Consider the following 16,279-nt stretch of genomic DNA (forward strand, 5'->3'; position numbering starts at 1 on the left):
AAGCTGATTCCTGAAACAAGTTGGCTAGGCTACAACATCAAAAGGTGGGCAGAAATCCAGGTTTGATGATGGCATTAAATACCATGCTAGAGGTTGCCTATGTCTCGAACTGGTATACCCAACCTTGATGTCCCTGTTGACAGATTTCGTTTGATTTGGCCTCTTCATCACTGCAGGTTCAAAAGTGAAGCATTTTCCAGGTCCACGGCAGAAGTCTAGGCCAACACTAGCCCATGTAACAAGGTGTGGGCAGAAATCCAGGTTTTGATGATGCCATTAAGGAGGCATTAACTTACCATGCTAGAGGTTGCCTATGTCTCGAACTGGTATACCCAACCTTAAGTTGGCAACTCTACAGATTTATCTTACAATAGGCCAGCAGAAATCCAGGTTCCGAAGGCATTAAGGTCTAGGCCAACTGGTCAAAAAGGTGGGATTGATTTCCAGGTCTAGGATGATTTTTTTATTTACCATGCAAAAGAGGTTGCCTATGTCTATAACTGGTATACCCAACCTTAAGTTGGCTCTGCAAATGCTACAGATTTCCTTAAGGAGGTCTAGGCCAAATCTAAAAAGGTGGGCAGAAATCCAGGTTCGATGACAGGAGGCATTAACTTACCATGCTAGAGAGGTTGCCTACGTCTCGAACTGGTATACCCAACCAAAGTTGGCTCAAAAAAAACAGATTTCCTTAAGGAGGTCCTAGGCCAACATTTTCAAAAGGTGGGCAGAAATCCAGGTTCGAAAAATTAACGGCAAACAGACAGTTGGCATTTTCTTACCATGCTATACCCAACCTTAAGCGGCAGTAAATTATTTCTCAAAAAAACCAAAAATATAAACCCACTTTTCGTTTGTTTAACAGAATGGTTAAATGATTGAACTGTTACGAATGATTTATGCAAAGGATGGTTTTTCGATAGGCCAACAGTCAAAAGGTGGCAGAAATCCAGGTTCGTTATGAGAGTAAATATTTATGCTGTAAATGCTAGAGGTTGCCTATTTTGTCTCGAACTGGTATTTCGCACATTTGATGTGGCTAAGGCACTTTCTTGTAAAGAATACTCATTTCCTTAAGGCAGAAAAATTTCTCAGAACTGGTATCAGCAACATTAACATGCCACGATTTTCTGGGAGAAATCCAGGTTCCCTATACAGAAAAATTATTTTTTCAAAACCATTCATGGCAAAAATCTAAACTTTCATGCTAGAGAGGTTGCCGTTTGGCCAAAACTACTAACAAATGATTGATTGTTACTGAAACCCAACCTAAGGTTGGCGTTTTTCAAAAGCATTTCCAGGCTGAGTGGTTGACAATGGTTGTTCTCAACTTTACCCAAGTTATCTTGAAGGAGGTCTAGGCCAACACTCAAAAGGTGGGCAGAAATTTTTTTTGATGACTAAATTAACATTATGCACATTTCATGCTAGAGGTTGCCTATGTCTCGAACTGGTATACCCAACCTTAAGTTGGCCCAACTGCAACAGATTTCCTTAAGGAGGTCTCAGGCCAACACTCAAAAGGTGGGCAGAAATCCAGGTTTTGATGACAGGAAATTAACTTACCATGCTGAGGTTACCCTATGTCTCGAAACTGGTATACCCCTAAAGTTGGCTCAGCTGCTACATTCAAAAGGATTTAAGGAGACCTAGGCCAACACTCAAAGGTGGGCAGAAATCCAGGTTCGATGAGTTTCTAGGCATTAAAACTTACCATGCTAGAGGTTGCCTATGTCTCGAACTGGTATACCCAACCTTAAGTTGGCTCAGCTGGAACAGATTTATATTTTGAGGCCTAGGCCAACACTCAAAAGGTGGGCAGCAATCCAGGTTCGATGATGAGGCATTAACAACCATGCCTTAGGTTGCCTTCTCGTCTGCATAAAAACTGGTATACCCAACCTTAAGTTGGCTCAACTGCAATGTTTTCCTTAAGAAGAGACCTAGGCCAACACTCAAAAGGTGGGCAGAAATCCAGGTTCAATGACAGGCATTAACAACCATGCTATAAGGTTGTCTGACAGAGGCGAACTAACTGGTATACCCAACCTTAAGTTGGCTCAACTGCTACAGATTTCCTTAAGGAGGCCAAGGCCAACAGGTCAAAAGGTGGGCAGAAATCCAGGTTGCCTATGAACTGGCATTACACTTACCATGCTAAAGGTTGCCTGATCTCAAACTGGTATAGGCCAACACTCAAAGTTGGCAGAAATCCTTTCGATAGAGATTTCCATAAGAGTTGCCTATGTCTTGAACTGCCAACTTTAAGTTGGCTCAATTTCCTTAAGGAGGCAGGCCAACACTCAAAGGTCCAGGTTCGATGATGAAGGCATTAACTTACCATGCTAGAGGTTGCCTATGTCTCGGGAACTGGTATACCCAACCTTAAGTTGGCCCAACTGCTACAGATTTCCTTAAGGAGGTCTAGGCCAACACTCAAAAAGGTGGGCAGAAATCCAGGTTCGATGTGGAGGCATTAACTTACCATGCTAGAGGTTGCCTATGTCTCGAACTGGTATACCCAACCTGCAAAAGTTGGCTCAGCTGCTACAGATTTCCTTAAGGAGGTCTAGGCCAACACTCAAAAGGTGGGCAGAAATCCAGGTTCAGATGATGGAGGCATTAACTTACCATGCTGAAGAGGTTGCCTATGTCTCGAACTGGTATACCCAACCTTAAGTTGGCTCAACTTCTGCAATTTCCTAGGAGACAGGCCAACATCCAAAAGGTGGGCAGGAAATCCAGGTTCAAGAGACATTAATTTACCAAAGGTTGCCTATGTCTCGAAATCCAGTTGGTTCATATCTGCTGACTTATTGAGACAGGCCAACACTTACCATGCAACCCCAGAGGTTGCCATGCTAGAGGTTGCTCATATGTCTCGAACTGGTATACCCAACCTTAAGTTGGTTCAACTGCTACAGATTTCCTTAGCTGAGGTCTAGGCCAACACTCAAAAGGTGGGCAGAAATCCAGGTTTTCATTTGAATGAGGCATTAACTGGTTACCATGCTAAGAGGTTGCCTATGTCTCGGTTCAAAACTGGCAATACCCAACCTTAAGGTAAAAATAACATTAATCAAAATGCTAGATACAGATTTAAAAAATTAAAAAAAAGGAGGTCTAGGCCAACACTCAAAAAGGTGGGCAGAAATCCAGGTTCGATGCAGAAGGCATTAACTTACCATGCTAAGAGGTTGCCTATGTCTCGAACTGGTATACCCAACCTTAAGTTGGCTCAGCTGCTACAGATTTCCTTAAGGAGGTCTAGGCCAACACTCAAAGGTGGGCAGAAATCCAGGTTCGATGACAGAAGGCATTAACTTACCATGCTAGAGGTTGCCTATGTCTCGAACTGGTATACCCAACCTTAAGTTGGCTCAGCTGCTACAGATTTCCTTAAGGAGGTCTAGGCCAACACTCAAAAGGTGGGCAGAAATCCAGGTTCGATGTAAAGGCATTAACTTACCATGCTAGAGGTTGCCTATGTCTCAAACTGGTATACCCAACCTTAAGTTGGCTTTCCTGCTGATGAGACAGATTTCCTTAGGAGGATCTAGGCCAACACTCAAGGTGGGCAGAAATCCAGGTTCCAAAATGACGCTTTCAGGCATTAAAGTTCACCATGCTAGAGGTTGCCTATGTCTCGAACTGGTATATCCACCCAACCTTAAGTTGGCTCAACTGCTACGCTGCAACCAGATTTCCTTAAGGAGCCTAGGCCAACACTCAAAAAGGTGGGCAGAAATCCAGGTTCGATGACAGAGGCATTAACTTACCATGCTAGAGGTTGCCTATGTCTCCGAACTGGTATACCCAACCTTAAGTTGGCCCAGCTGCTACAGATTTCTGGCTTAAGGAGGTTGAGGCCAACACTCAAGTTTTGGTGGGCAGAAATCCAGGTTCAATGACAGAGGGAGGCATTAACTATACCATGCTAGAGGTTGCCTATGTCTCGAACTCTTATACCCAACCATTAAGTTGGCTCAACTACTCCAGATTTCCTAAAGGAGCACCTCAGGCCAACACTCTCAAAGGTGGGCAGAAACCAGGTTTGATGAAGGAGGCATTAACTTACCATGCTAGAGGTTGATACATCTCGAACTGGTATACCCAACCTTAAGTTGGCTCACTGCTACAGATTTCCTTAAGGAGGTCCAGCCAACACTCAAAAGGTGGGCAGAAATCCAGGTTCGATGACAGAGGCATTAACTTACCATGCTAGAGGTTGCCTATGTCTGAACTGGCATACCCAACCTTAAGTTGGCTCAACTGCTACAGATTTCCTTAAGGAGGTCTAGGCCAACACTCAAAAGGTGGGCAGAAATCCAGGTTTGATGACGGAGGCATTAACTTACCATGCTAGAGGTTGCCTATGTCTCGAACTGGTATACCCAACCTTAAGTTGGCTCAACTGCTACAGATTTCCTTAAGGAGGTCTAGGCCAACACTCAAAAGGTGGGCAGAAATCCAGGTTCGATGATGGAGGCATTAACTTACCATGCTAGAGGTTGCCTATGTCTCGAACTGGTATACCCAACCTTAAGTTGGCTAGGCCAACTGCTACAGATTTCCTTAAGGAGGTCTAGGCCAACACTCAAGTTGGTGGGCAGAAATCCAGGTTCGATGACGGAGGCATTAACTTACCATGCTAGAGGTTGCCTATGTCTCGAACTGGTATACCCAACCTTAAGTTGGCTCAGCTGCTCAGTTCATTTCCTTAAGGAGGTCTAGGCCAACACTCCAAAAGGTGGGCAGAAATCCAGGTTCGATGACGGAGGCATTAACTTACCATGCTAGAGGTTGCCTATGTCTCGAACTGGTATACCCAACCTTAAGTTGGCTCAGCTGCTACAGATTTCCTTAAGGAGGTCTAGGCCAACACTCAAAAGGTGGGCAGAAATCCAGGTTCGATGACAGAGGCATTAACTTACCATGCTAGAGGTTGCCTATGTCTCGAACTGGTATACCCAACCTTAAGTTGGCTCAGCTGCTACAGATTTCCTTGGGGAGGTCTAGGCCAACACTCAAAGGTGGGCAGAAATCCAGGTTCGATGTGGAGGCATTAACTTTACCATGCTAGAGGTTGCCTATGTCTTCGAACTGGTATACCCAACCTTAAGTTGGCTCAGCTGCTACAGATTTCCTTAGGGAGGTCTAGGCCAACACTCAAAAGGTGGGCAGAAATCCAGGTTCGATGACGGAGGCATTAACTTACCATGCTAGAGGTTGCCTATGTCTCGAACTGGTATACCCAACCTTAAGTTGGCTCAGCTGCTACAGATTTCCTTAAGGAGGTCTAGGCCAACACTCAAAAGGTGGGCAGGAATCCAGGTTCGATGACAGAGGCATTAACTTACCATGCTAGAGGTTGCCTATGTCTCGAACTGGTATACCCAACCTTAAGTTGGCTCAACTGCTACAGATTTCCCTTAAGGAGGTCTAGGCCAACACTCAAAAGGTGGGCAGAAATCCAGGTTCAATGATGGAGGCATTAACTTACCATGCTAGCAGGTGGCCTATGTCTCAAACTGGTATACCCAACCTTAAGTTGGCTCAACTGCTACAGATTTCCTTAAGGAGGTCTAGGCCAACACTCAAAAGGTGGGCAGAAATCCAGGTTCCAAAAGGAGGCATTAACTTACCATGCTAGAGGTTGCCTATGTCTCGAACTGGTATACCCAACCTTAAGTTGGCTCAACTGCTACAGATTTCCTTAAGGAGGTTCTAGGCCAACACTCAAAAGGTGGGCAGAAATCCAGGTTCGATGACAGAGGCATTAACTTACCATGCTAGAGGTTGCCTATGTCTCGAACTGGTATACCCAACCTTAAGTTGGCTCAACTGCTACAGATTTCCTTAAGGAGGTCAAGGCTAACACTCAAAAGGTGGGCAGAAATCCAGGTTCGATGACAGAGGCATTAACTTACCATGCTAGAGGTTGCCTATGTCTCGAACTGGTATACCCAACCTTAAGTTGGCTCAGCTGCTACAGATTTCCTTAAGGAGGTCTAGGCCAACACTCAAAAGGTGGGCAGAAATCCAGGTTCAATGACGGAGGCATTAACTTACCATGCTAGAGGTTGCCTATGTCTCGAACTGGTATACCCAACCTTAAGTTGGCTCAAGCTGCTACAGATTTCCTTAAGGAGGTCAGGCCAACACTCCAAAGGTGGGCAGAAATCCAGGTTCGATGATGACGAGAGGCATTAATTTACCATGCTAGAGGTTGCCTATGTCTCGAACTGGTATACCCAACCTTAAGTTGGCTCAACTGCTACAGATTTCCTTAAGGAGGTCTAGGCCAACACTCAAAAGGTGGGCAGAAATCCAGGTTCGATGACAGAGGCATTAACCTTACCATGCTAAGGTTGCCTATGTCTTGAACTGGTATACCCAACCTTAAGTTGGCTCAACTGCTACAGATTTCCTTAAGGAGGTCAGGCCAACACTCAAAAGGTGGGCAGAAATCCAGGTTCGATGACGGAGGCATTAACTTACCATGCTAGAGGTTGCCTATGTCTCGAACTGGTATACCCAACCTTAAGTTGGCTCAACTGCTACAGATTTCCTTAAGGAGGTCTAGGCCAACACTCAAAAGGTGGGCAGAAATCCAGGTTCGATGACGGAGGCATTAACTTACCATGCTAGAGGTTGCCTATGTCTCGAACTGGTATACCCAACCTTAAGTTGGCTCAACTGCTACAGATTTCCTTAAGGAGGTCTAGGCCAGCACTCAAAAAATGGGCAGAAATCCAGGTTCGATGACAGAGGCATTAACTTACCATGCTAGAGGTTGCCTATGTCTCGAACTGGTATACCCAACCTTAAGTTGGCTCAACTGCTACAGATTTCCTTAAGGAGGTCTAGGCCAACACTCAAAAGGTGGGCAGAAATCCAGGTTCGATGACGGAGGCATTAACTTACCATGCTAGAGGTTGCCTATGTCTCGAACTGGTATACCCAACCTTAAAGTTGGCTCAACTGCTCAGATTTCCTTAAGGAGGTCTAGGCCAACACTCAAAAGGTGGGCAGAAATCCAGGTTCAATGATGATTGGAGGCATTAACTTACCATGCTAGAGGTTGCCTATGTCTTTGGAACTGGTATACCCAACCTTAAGTTGGCTCAACTGCTACAGATTTCCTTAAGGAGGTCTAGGCCAACACTCAAAAGGTGGGCAGAAATCCAGGTTCGATGTGGAGGCATTAACACCATGCTAGAGGTTGCCTATGTCTCGAACTGGTATACCCAACCTTAAGTTGGCTCAACTGCTACAGATTTCCTTAAGGAGGTCTAGGCCAACACTCAAAGGTGGGCAGAAATCCAGGTTCGATGACGGAGGCATTAACTTACCATGCTAGAGGTTGCCAATGTCTCGAACTGGTATACCCAACCTTAAGTTGGCTCAGCTGCTACAGATTTCCTTAAGGAGGTCAGGCCAACAGTCAAAAGGTGGGCAGAAATCCAGGTTCGATGACGGAGGCATTAACTTACCATGCTAGAGGTTGCCTATGTCTCGAACTGGTATACCCAACCTTAAGTTGGCTCAGCTGCTACAGATTTCCTTAAGGAGGTCTAGGCCAACACTCAAAAGGTGGGCAGAAATCCAGGTTCGATGACGGAGGCATTAACTTACCATGCTAGAGGTTGCCTATGTCTCGAACTGGTATACCCAACCTTAAGTTGGCTCAACTGCTACAGATTTCCTTAAGGAGGTCTAGGCCAACACTCAAAAGGTGGGCAGAAATCCAGGTTCGATGACAGAGGCATTAATTTACCATGCTAGAGATTGCCTATGTCTTGAACTGGTATTCCCAACCTTAAGTTGGATCAGCTGCTACAGATTTCCTTAAGGAGGTCTAGGCCAACAGTCAAAAGGTGGGCAGAAATCCAGGTTCGATGACGGAGGCATTAAATTACCATGCTAGAGGTTGCCTATGTCTCGAACTAGTATACCCAACCTTAAGTTTGCTCAGCTGCTACAGATTTCCTTAAGGAGGTCTAGGCCAACACTCAAAAGGTGGGCAGAAATCCAGGTTCGATGACAGAGGCATTAACTTACCATGCTAGAGGTTGCCTATGTCTGAACTGGTATACCCAACCTTAAGTTGGCTCAACTGCTGCAGAAACAGATTTCCTTAAGGAGGTCTTCTAGGCCAACACTCAAAGGTGGGCAGAAATCCAGGTTCTAATGACAGGAGGCATTAACTTATCATGCTAGAGGTTGCCTACGTCTCGAACTGGTATACCCAACCTTAAGTTGGCCCAAATGCTACAGATTTCCTTAAGGAGGTCTAGGCCAACACTCAAAAGGTGGGCAGAAATCCAGGTTCGATGACGGAGGCATTAACTTATCATGCTAGAGGTTGCCTAGGTCTCAAACTGGTATACCCAACTTTCAGTTGGCCCAAATGCTACAGATTTCCTTAAGGAGGTCTAGGCCAACACTCAAAAGGTGGGCAGAAATCCAGATTCGATGATGGAGGCATTAACTTATCATGCTAGAGGTTGCCTAGGTCTTGAACTGGTATACCCAACCTTCAGTTGGCCCAACTGCTACAGATTTCCTTAAGGAGGTCTAGGCCAACACTCAAAAGGTGGGCAGAAATCCAGGTTCGATGACGAAGGCATTACCTTATCATGCTAGAGGTTGCCTAGGTCTCGAACTGGTATACCCAACCTTAAGTTGGCCCAACTGCTACGGATTTCCTTAAGGAGGCCTAGGCCAACACTCAAAAGGTGGGCAGAAATCCAGGTTCGATGACAGAGGCATTAACTTACCATGCTAGAGGTTGCCAATGTCTTGAACTGGTATACCCAACCTTAAGTTGGCTCAGCTGCTACAGATTTCCTTAAGGAGGTCTAGGCCAACACTCAAAAGGTGGGCAGAAATCCAGGTTCGATGACGGAGGCATTAACTTACCATGCTAGAGGTTGCCTATGTCTCGAACTGGTATACCCAACCTTAAGTTGGCTAGGCCAACTGCTACAGATTTCCTTAAGGAGGTCAGGCCAACACTCAAAAGGTGGGCAGGAATCCAGGTTCGATGACAGAGGCATTAACTTACCATGCTAGAGGTTGCCAATGTCTCGAACTGGTATACCCAACCTTAAGTTGGCTCAACTGCTACAGATTTCCTTAAGGAGGTCTAGGCCAACACTCAAAAGGTGGGCAGAAATCCAGGTTCGATGACAGAGGCATTAACTTACCATGCTAGAGGTTGCCAATGTCTCGAACTGGTATACCCAACCTTAAGTTGGCTCAGCTGCTACAGATTTCCTTAAGGAGGTCTAGGCCAACACTCAAAAGGTGGGCAGAAATCCAGGTTCGATGACGGAGGCATTAACTTACCATGCTAGAGGTTTGCCTATGTCTCGAACTGGTATACCCAACCTTAAGGTTGGCTCAACTGCTACACCCAATTTCCTTAAGGAGGTCTAGGCCAACACTCAAAAGGTGGGCAGAAATCCAGGTTCGATGACAGAGGCATTAACTTACCATGCTAGAGGTTGCCTATGTCTTGAACTGGTATACCCAACCTTAAGTTGGCTCAAAGTTGGCTCAGCTGCAAAAACAGGCATTTCTTAAGGAGGTCTAGGCCAACACTCAAAGGTGGGCAGAAATCCAGGTTCGATGACAGAGGCATTAACTTACCATGCTAGAGGTTGCCTATGTCTCGAACTGGTAAGGACCCAACCTCAAAAGGTTGGCTCCAGGTTCTACAGCATTTCCTTAGAGTTGCCAAGGTCTAGGCCAACACTCAAAAGGTGGGCAGAATCCAGGTTCGATGACAGAGGCATTAACTTACCATGCTAGAGGTTGCCTATGTCTGAACTGGTATACCCAACCTTAAGTTGGCTCAACTGCTACAGATTTCCTTAAGGAGGTCTAGGCCAACACTCAAAAGGTGGGCAGCAATCCAGGTTCGATGACAGAGGCATTAACTTACCATGCTAGAGGTTGCCTATGTCTTGAACTGGTATACCCAACCTTAAGGTTGGCTCAAAGCTGCTACAGATTTCCTTAAGGAGGTCTCTAGGCCAACAGTCAAAAGGTGGGCAGAAATCTAGGTTCGATGACAGAGGCATTAACTTACCATGCTAGAGATTGCCTATGTCTTGAACTGGTATACCCAACCTTAAATTGGCCCAGCTGCTACAGATTTCCTTAAGGAGGTCTAGGCCAACACTCAAAGGTGGGCAGCAATCCAGGTTCAATGACGGAGGCATTAACTTACCATGCTAGAGGTTGCCTATGTCTTGAACTGGTATACCCAACCTTAAATTGGCTCAGCTGCTACAGATTTCCTTAAGGAGGTCTAGGCCAACACTCAAAAGGTGGGCAGAAATCCAGGTTCGATGATGGAGGCATTAACTTACCATGCTAGAGGTTGCCTATGTCTCGAACTGGTATACCCAACCTTAAATTGGCTCAACCTGCTAAATTTCCTTAAGGAGGTCTAGGCCAACAGTCAAAAAGGTGGGCAGCAATCCAGGTTCAATTTAACTTACCATGAGAGGTTGCCAACACTGAAAAGTATGGGCAACCTTAAATTGGCCAGGCTACAAATTTCTTAAGGAGGATAGGCCAACAGTCAAAAGGTGGGCAGCAATCCAGGTTCAATGACATAGGCATTGCTACCATGCTAGAGGTTGCCTATGTCTCGAACTGGTATACCCAACCTTAAATTGGCTCAACTGCTACAGATTTCCTTAAGGAGGTTCTAGGCCAACACTCAAAAGGTGGGCAGCAATCCAGGTTCAATGACAGAGGCATTAACTTACCATGCTAGAGGTTGCCTATGTCTCGAACTGGTATACCCAACCTTAAATTGGCTCAACTGCTACAGATTTCCTTAAGGAGGTCTAGGCCAACACTCAAAAGGTGGGCAGCAATCCAGGTTCGATGACAGAGGCATTAACTTACCATGCTAGAGGTTGCCTATGTCTCGAACTGGTATACCCAACCTTAAATTGGCTCAACTGCTACAGATTTCCTTAAGGAGGTCTAGGCCAACACTCAAAAGGTGGGCAGAAATCCAGGTTAATGACAGAGCATTAACTTACCATCTAGAGGTTGCCAATGTCTTGAACTGGTATACCCAACCTTAAATTGGCTCAACTGCTACAGATTTCCTTAAGGAGGGACAGGCCAGTAACACTCAAAGGTGGGCAGCAATCCAGGTTCGATGACAGAGGCATTAACTTACCATGCTAGAGGTTGCCTATGTCTCGAACTGGTATACCCAACCTTAAATTGGCTCAGCTGCTACAAATTTCCTTAAGGAGGTCTAGGCCAACACTCAAAAGGTGGGCAGAAATCCAGGTTCGATGACAGAGGCATTAACTTACCATGCTAGAGGTTGCCAATGTCTTGAACTGGTATACCCAACCTTAAATTGGCTCAGCTGCTACAAATTTCCTTAAGGAGGTCTAGGCCAACAGTCAAAAGGTGGGCAGCAATCCAGGTTCAATGACGGAGGCATTAACTTACCATGCTAGAGGTTGCCTATGTCTCGAACTGGTATACCCAACCTTAAATTGGCTCAGCTGCTACAAATTTCCTTAAGGAGGTTCTAGGCCAACACTCAAAAGGTGGGCAGGAATCCAGGTTCAATGACAGAGGCATTAACTTACCATGCTAGAGGTTGCCAATGTCTCGAACTGGTATACCCAACCTTAAGTTGGCTCAGCTGCTACAGGCCAACAGTCAAAAGGTGGGCAGAAATCCAGGTTCGATGACGGAGGCATTAACTTACCATGCTAGAGGTTGCCTACGTCTTGAACTAGTATACCCAACCTTAAATTGGCTCAACTGCATCAGATTTCCTTAAGGAGGTCTAGGCCAACACTCAAAAGGTGGGCAGAAATCTAGGTTCGATGACAGAGGCATTAACTTACCATGCTAGAGATTGCCTATGTCTTGAACTGGTATACCCAACCTTAAATTGGCCCAGCTGCTACAGATTTACTTAAGGAGGTCTAGGCCAACACTCAAAAGGTGGGCAGAAATCCAGGTTCGATGATGGAGGCATTAAATTATTAGAACTGAACAGCATAACATGCCTGGAACTGTACTGGAGGCTGGCGAATGGACAGCAGTGGGCGACCACTGGACATTCACTTACCCTGGAATGGAGGAACCAGAACTGAAGAACATAACATGCCTGGAACTGTGCTCGAGGCTGGTGAATGGACAGCGGTGGGGGGACCACTGGACATCCACTGGCCATGGAATGGAGGGCCCTGAACTGAAGAGCATAACATGCCTGGAACTCGAGGCTGGTGAATGGACAGCGGGGGGGGGAACCGCTGGAATGGAGGGCCCTGAACTGAAAGAGCCAGGTCCTGCGAATGGAATGGAGGACCCAGAACTGAAGAGCAGAACAGCACTTGGAACTGTGTATGAGGCCGGTGAAAGTACAGCGGTTGGGGGGCCGACCACTGTCCATTTGCCAGCCTCGGGGACAGTTCCAGGCGGTATCTAGCTCTTCAGGTCCGGGTTTTCCATTCCAGGCCCAGTGTTCCAGGAGGTGTCTAGCTCTTCAGGTCCGGCTTTTCCATTCCAAGCCCAGTGTTCCAGGCGGTGTTTAGTTCTTCAGGTTCGGTTCTTCCACTCCAGGTCCAGGTCTTATTCTTGTTCTTCTTCTGGATCGTCATCATCTGCTTCCTCAGGTTCATCTTCTGTGCAGTGAAGATTTCTTGTTCCTCTTTTTGTTACCATTTTTATGCGCAAGATTTTGTATAATCTGTCCCATTGTCTCTCTCTTTCTCCCTTGATCCTGTAACTGTTTCTTTATTTTTTCTTGGTCCTCTTTAAATTTTTCTATTTCCTTTTCTATTTCACTTATTAATTTTGCTTCTTCTTCCTCGTGACGTAGAGAGTGTTCTTGCTGTGCCGTCCTGCTTTCATCTTCCTCTTCTTGTGTTTCAGGTCCCAAGTCAAAGTCTTTGATCAACTCTTCTTTGAAGTCATTTAATTCCTTTTCCAATTTAGTTTTCCTCCTCTGATTTTCTTTCATCAACTCAATGACCTCATTTTCCAAACCATAAATCGTTTTTTCATATTCAATTGTTTCTTTTTTAAACTGTTCCATCTCCGCGTCCTTTTCCATATTCATAGATTGGAGGTTGCTCAGTTCTTCTTTGAGGTCGTTTATTTCCTTTTGCGTTTCCGTTTTCCTCTTCTGATTTTCCTCCATGAGCTCGATGACCTCATTTTCCAAACCATGAATCGTTTTCCAACATTCAATTACTTCTTTTTTAAACAATTCCATCTCCTCGTCCTTTTCCATATTCATATCTTGCAGGTTGCTCAGTTCTTCTCTGAAGTCGTTTATTTCATTTTCCAATTTAGTTTCGATGCTGTTCTTTTCGTCTATCAAGTTGAGGACCTCATTCTCCAAAACATGAATCGTTTTTCTGTTTTCAGTTATTTCTTTTTTAAACAGTTCCGTCTCCTCTTCCTTTTCCATGTTCATAGAGTGAAGGCTGTTCAGTTCTTCTTTGAGGTCGTTTATTTCCTTTTGCGTTTCCGTTTTCATCTTCTGATTTTCCTCCATGAGCTCGATGACCTCATTTTCCAAACCATGAATCGTTTCCCAACATTCAGTTACTTCTTTTTTAAACAATTCCATCTCCTCGTCCTTTTCCATATTCATATCTTGCAGGATGCTTAGTTCTTCTCTGAAGTCGTTTATTTCATTTTCCAATTTAGTTTCCATGCTGTTCTTTTCGTCTATCAAGTTGAGGACCTCATTCTCCAAAACATGAATCGTTTTCCTGTTTTCAGATATTTCTTTTTTAAACAGTTCCGTCTCCTCCTCCTTTTTCATGTTCATAGAGTGGAGGCTGTTCAGTTCTTCTTTAAGGTCGTTTCTCTCCTTCTCCATTTCAGCTTCCCTTTCCCGATTTTCTTCTTTTAAGTGGATGACCTCCTCCTCCAGACCTTGAATCCTCTCTCCATATTCAATTATTTCTTTTTTAAACCTTTCAGTCTCCAAATCCTTTTCCTTATTCAGATCCTGCAGGCCACTGAGCTCATGCCTAAGGTCATTTACTTTGTGGTCCATTTCACTTTTTATTTTCTTGTTTTCTTCAAGTAAATTGCGGACTGTATTCTCCAAACTTTGTATTTTCTCTTCCTTTTCAATCACTTCTTGTTTACACATTTCAATGTGTCTGTCCTTTCTCATATGAAGGATACTGAGCTCCTGCATTAGGTGACGAACTTTGCTTTCCATTTCGTTTTAACTTCCATTTTTTCCTCAGCTAATTTCTGGATTTCTTTTTCCAAGTCTTGTATTTTCTCATCCTTTTCAATCACCTCATGCTTACACATTTCAAACTGTCTGTCCATTCTCATATGAATGTCACTGAGATCTTGCATAAGGTGACGGATCTTGCTTTCTAATTCGTTTTTAATTTCACCTCTTTCCTTTTCAAATTCCGTTTTAATATTTTCATTTTGTTTCACAAAGTCCACAACTTCCTTCTCCAAATCTTCAATCTTCGCTTCATGTTCAGTATTTTCCTTCCTCAGTTGATGGTTCTCCTGATCCAGTCTGTCCATCCGTTGCCGAAGAGTGAGAACCGAAAAGTCGTCTTCCTCTTCTTGGAAAGATCTGCTGGGCAAGGGAGATCTTTGTTCCATCCTTCCTTTGAAGTTCTCGATAACCTTTCGTCTCAAGCCGTCGGTGTCTGCAGCCATTTGATCGAACAAGTCCTCCTTTTCCATCAGCGTCGCTCGCAATCGTGAATTTTCACTCTGAAGCAGCTGAATTTCCATTCCGAGATCGTCGAACTTCCTTTCATAAAACTCCTTCAGAGCCGACACTGCGCTATTGTTGTCGTTATTGTGTTCATCATTGTCGTCCTTGTGCTTGGGTCGTCTCAGTTCCGTCGTTCCATTCCTCAAAGATTTGATCTTCCGATCGATATTTATAAGAGTAAACACTGTTCCGATGAACAGAGCCAATTTTAGAACAATATTACAACGGGGAATCACGTAGCCACAAGTATCATCGATAATATTACTACGGCGAGTCCCGTAGCCACAAATATTAGGAAACTGCCTAAGCAAAACAAACTTTGCAAAACTAACAATGTCACAAATGAAAGTACTCATGATAAGCGATGTACCTAACACACGCTCGAGGCGAAAAGCATAGTTTCAAAATCTGCCACTTGCTACGATGTGGGTTTTCCCTGAATCCTCGAGTCCTTGTGGCTCCTTATGCCTTCAGAGAAGATTTGCGGACTCCGGTTTGTCTTCAGGATGTGGTTGTCCTGAGGGGGGTTTTTAAGGAGATGTTTGAGATTTGACCCTTACGAGGTCTTCAGGAATTCCTCTTAACGCCTCACAGCCTGGAAGACGTCGAGTCCAGAGACTATCAGGAAAATGGATTCGGCACTCGCTTCAAGGAGGAGTTCCGGGGACTTCCACATCCTTCAGAGTCATCATTGCATTGCTTCGGATTTGTTACACTTGGACCTAAGGCTTTGTAGTGACAAGCGTATTAAAAAAAAGCATGAAGAATTCGAAAAGTTAAGAGGACACTGTGGTATTACAATTACATATATACAATATATATATATATATAATATATATATATATATATATATATATATATATATATATATATATATATATATATATGTGTGTGTGTGTGTGTGTGTGTGTGTGTGTACATATGTGTGTATGTATATATTTATTACACATATATGATCTTTATGTATTTATATATAATATATATGTATATGAAATTTTTATCACCAAGTAATTCATATACAATCATGAAGCTACAATTCGAAAAGTTAAGAGGATATTGTGGGTATTACATTACACACACACACACACACACACACACACACACACACATATATATATATATATATATATATATATATATATATATATATATATATATATATATATATATATATATATATACATATATATGTGTGTGTGTGTGTGTATGTACTGTATGTATTTATATATATATTACATATATATGAACCATATGTGCATATATATGTATATATATATATATATATATATATATATATATATATATATATATATATATATATACAGTATATATATATATATAAGAAATTTTTATCACACCGTGATTTATATACAATCATGAAGCTACAAGTCTTCTAATATCAAATTCACGCTACTAGTTCAGGAATATCCCGATGAAATTATCCCAAAAGGGAATTTATAAGTGATAAATGGACTGGTCGAGACCGGCAGTACCAGTCCATTTATC

The 16,279-nt window shown here is 43.8% G+C and overlaps 2 protein-coding genes across 2 annotated transcripts; both read right to left on the reverse strand.

The window, feature by feature from the left end:
* Nucleotides 1-12,679: 12,679 nt before the first annotated feature.
* Nucleotides 12,680-14,221, reverse strand: LOC136856705 (putative leucine-rich repeat-containing protein DDB_G0290503). Its single transcript, XM_067134765.1, has one exon. It carries the CDS (start codon nucleotides 14,219-14,221, stop codon nucleotides 12,680-12,682), a length of 1,542 nt encoding a protein of 513 aa, XP_066990866.1.
* LOC136856706 (tropomyosin-like) lies at nucleotides 14,221-15,129 on the reverse strand. The gene has a single exon (XM_067134766.1). It carries the CDS (start codon nucleotides 15,127-15,129, stop codon nucleotides 14,221-14,223), a length of 909 nt encoding a protein of 302 aa, XP_066990867.1.
* Between the last annotated feature and the right edge of the window lie 1,150 nt (nucleotides 15,130-16,279).

The sequence above is a fragment of the Macrobrachium rosenbergii genome, chromosome 36 (genome assembly GCF_040412425.1).
Source record: "Macrobrachium rosenbergii isolate ZJJX-2024 chromosome 36, ASM4041242v1, whole genome shotgun sequence".
NCBI classification, from domain to species: Eukaryota; Metazoa; Arthropoda; class Malacostraca; order Decapoda; family Palaemonidae; genus Macrobrachium; species Macrobrachium rosenbergii.

What these genes read in the sequence shown, in the direction of transcription:
- LOC136856706 (XM_067134766.1), bottom strand. Translation starts at nt 15,129, where the DNA reads ATGAGTACTTTCATTTGTGACATTGTTAGTTTTGCAAAGTTTGTTTTG.
- LOC136856705 (XM_067134765.1), bottom strand. Translation starts at nt 14,221, where the DNA reads ATGCAGGAGCTCAGTATCCTTCATATGAGAAAGGACAGACACATTGAA.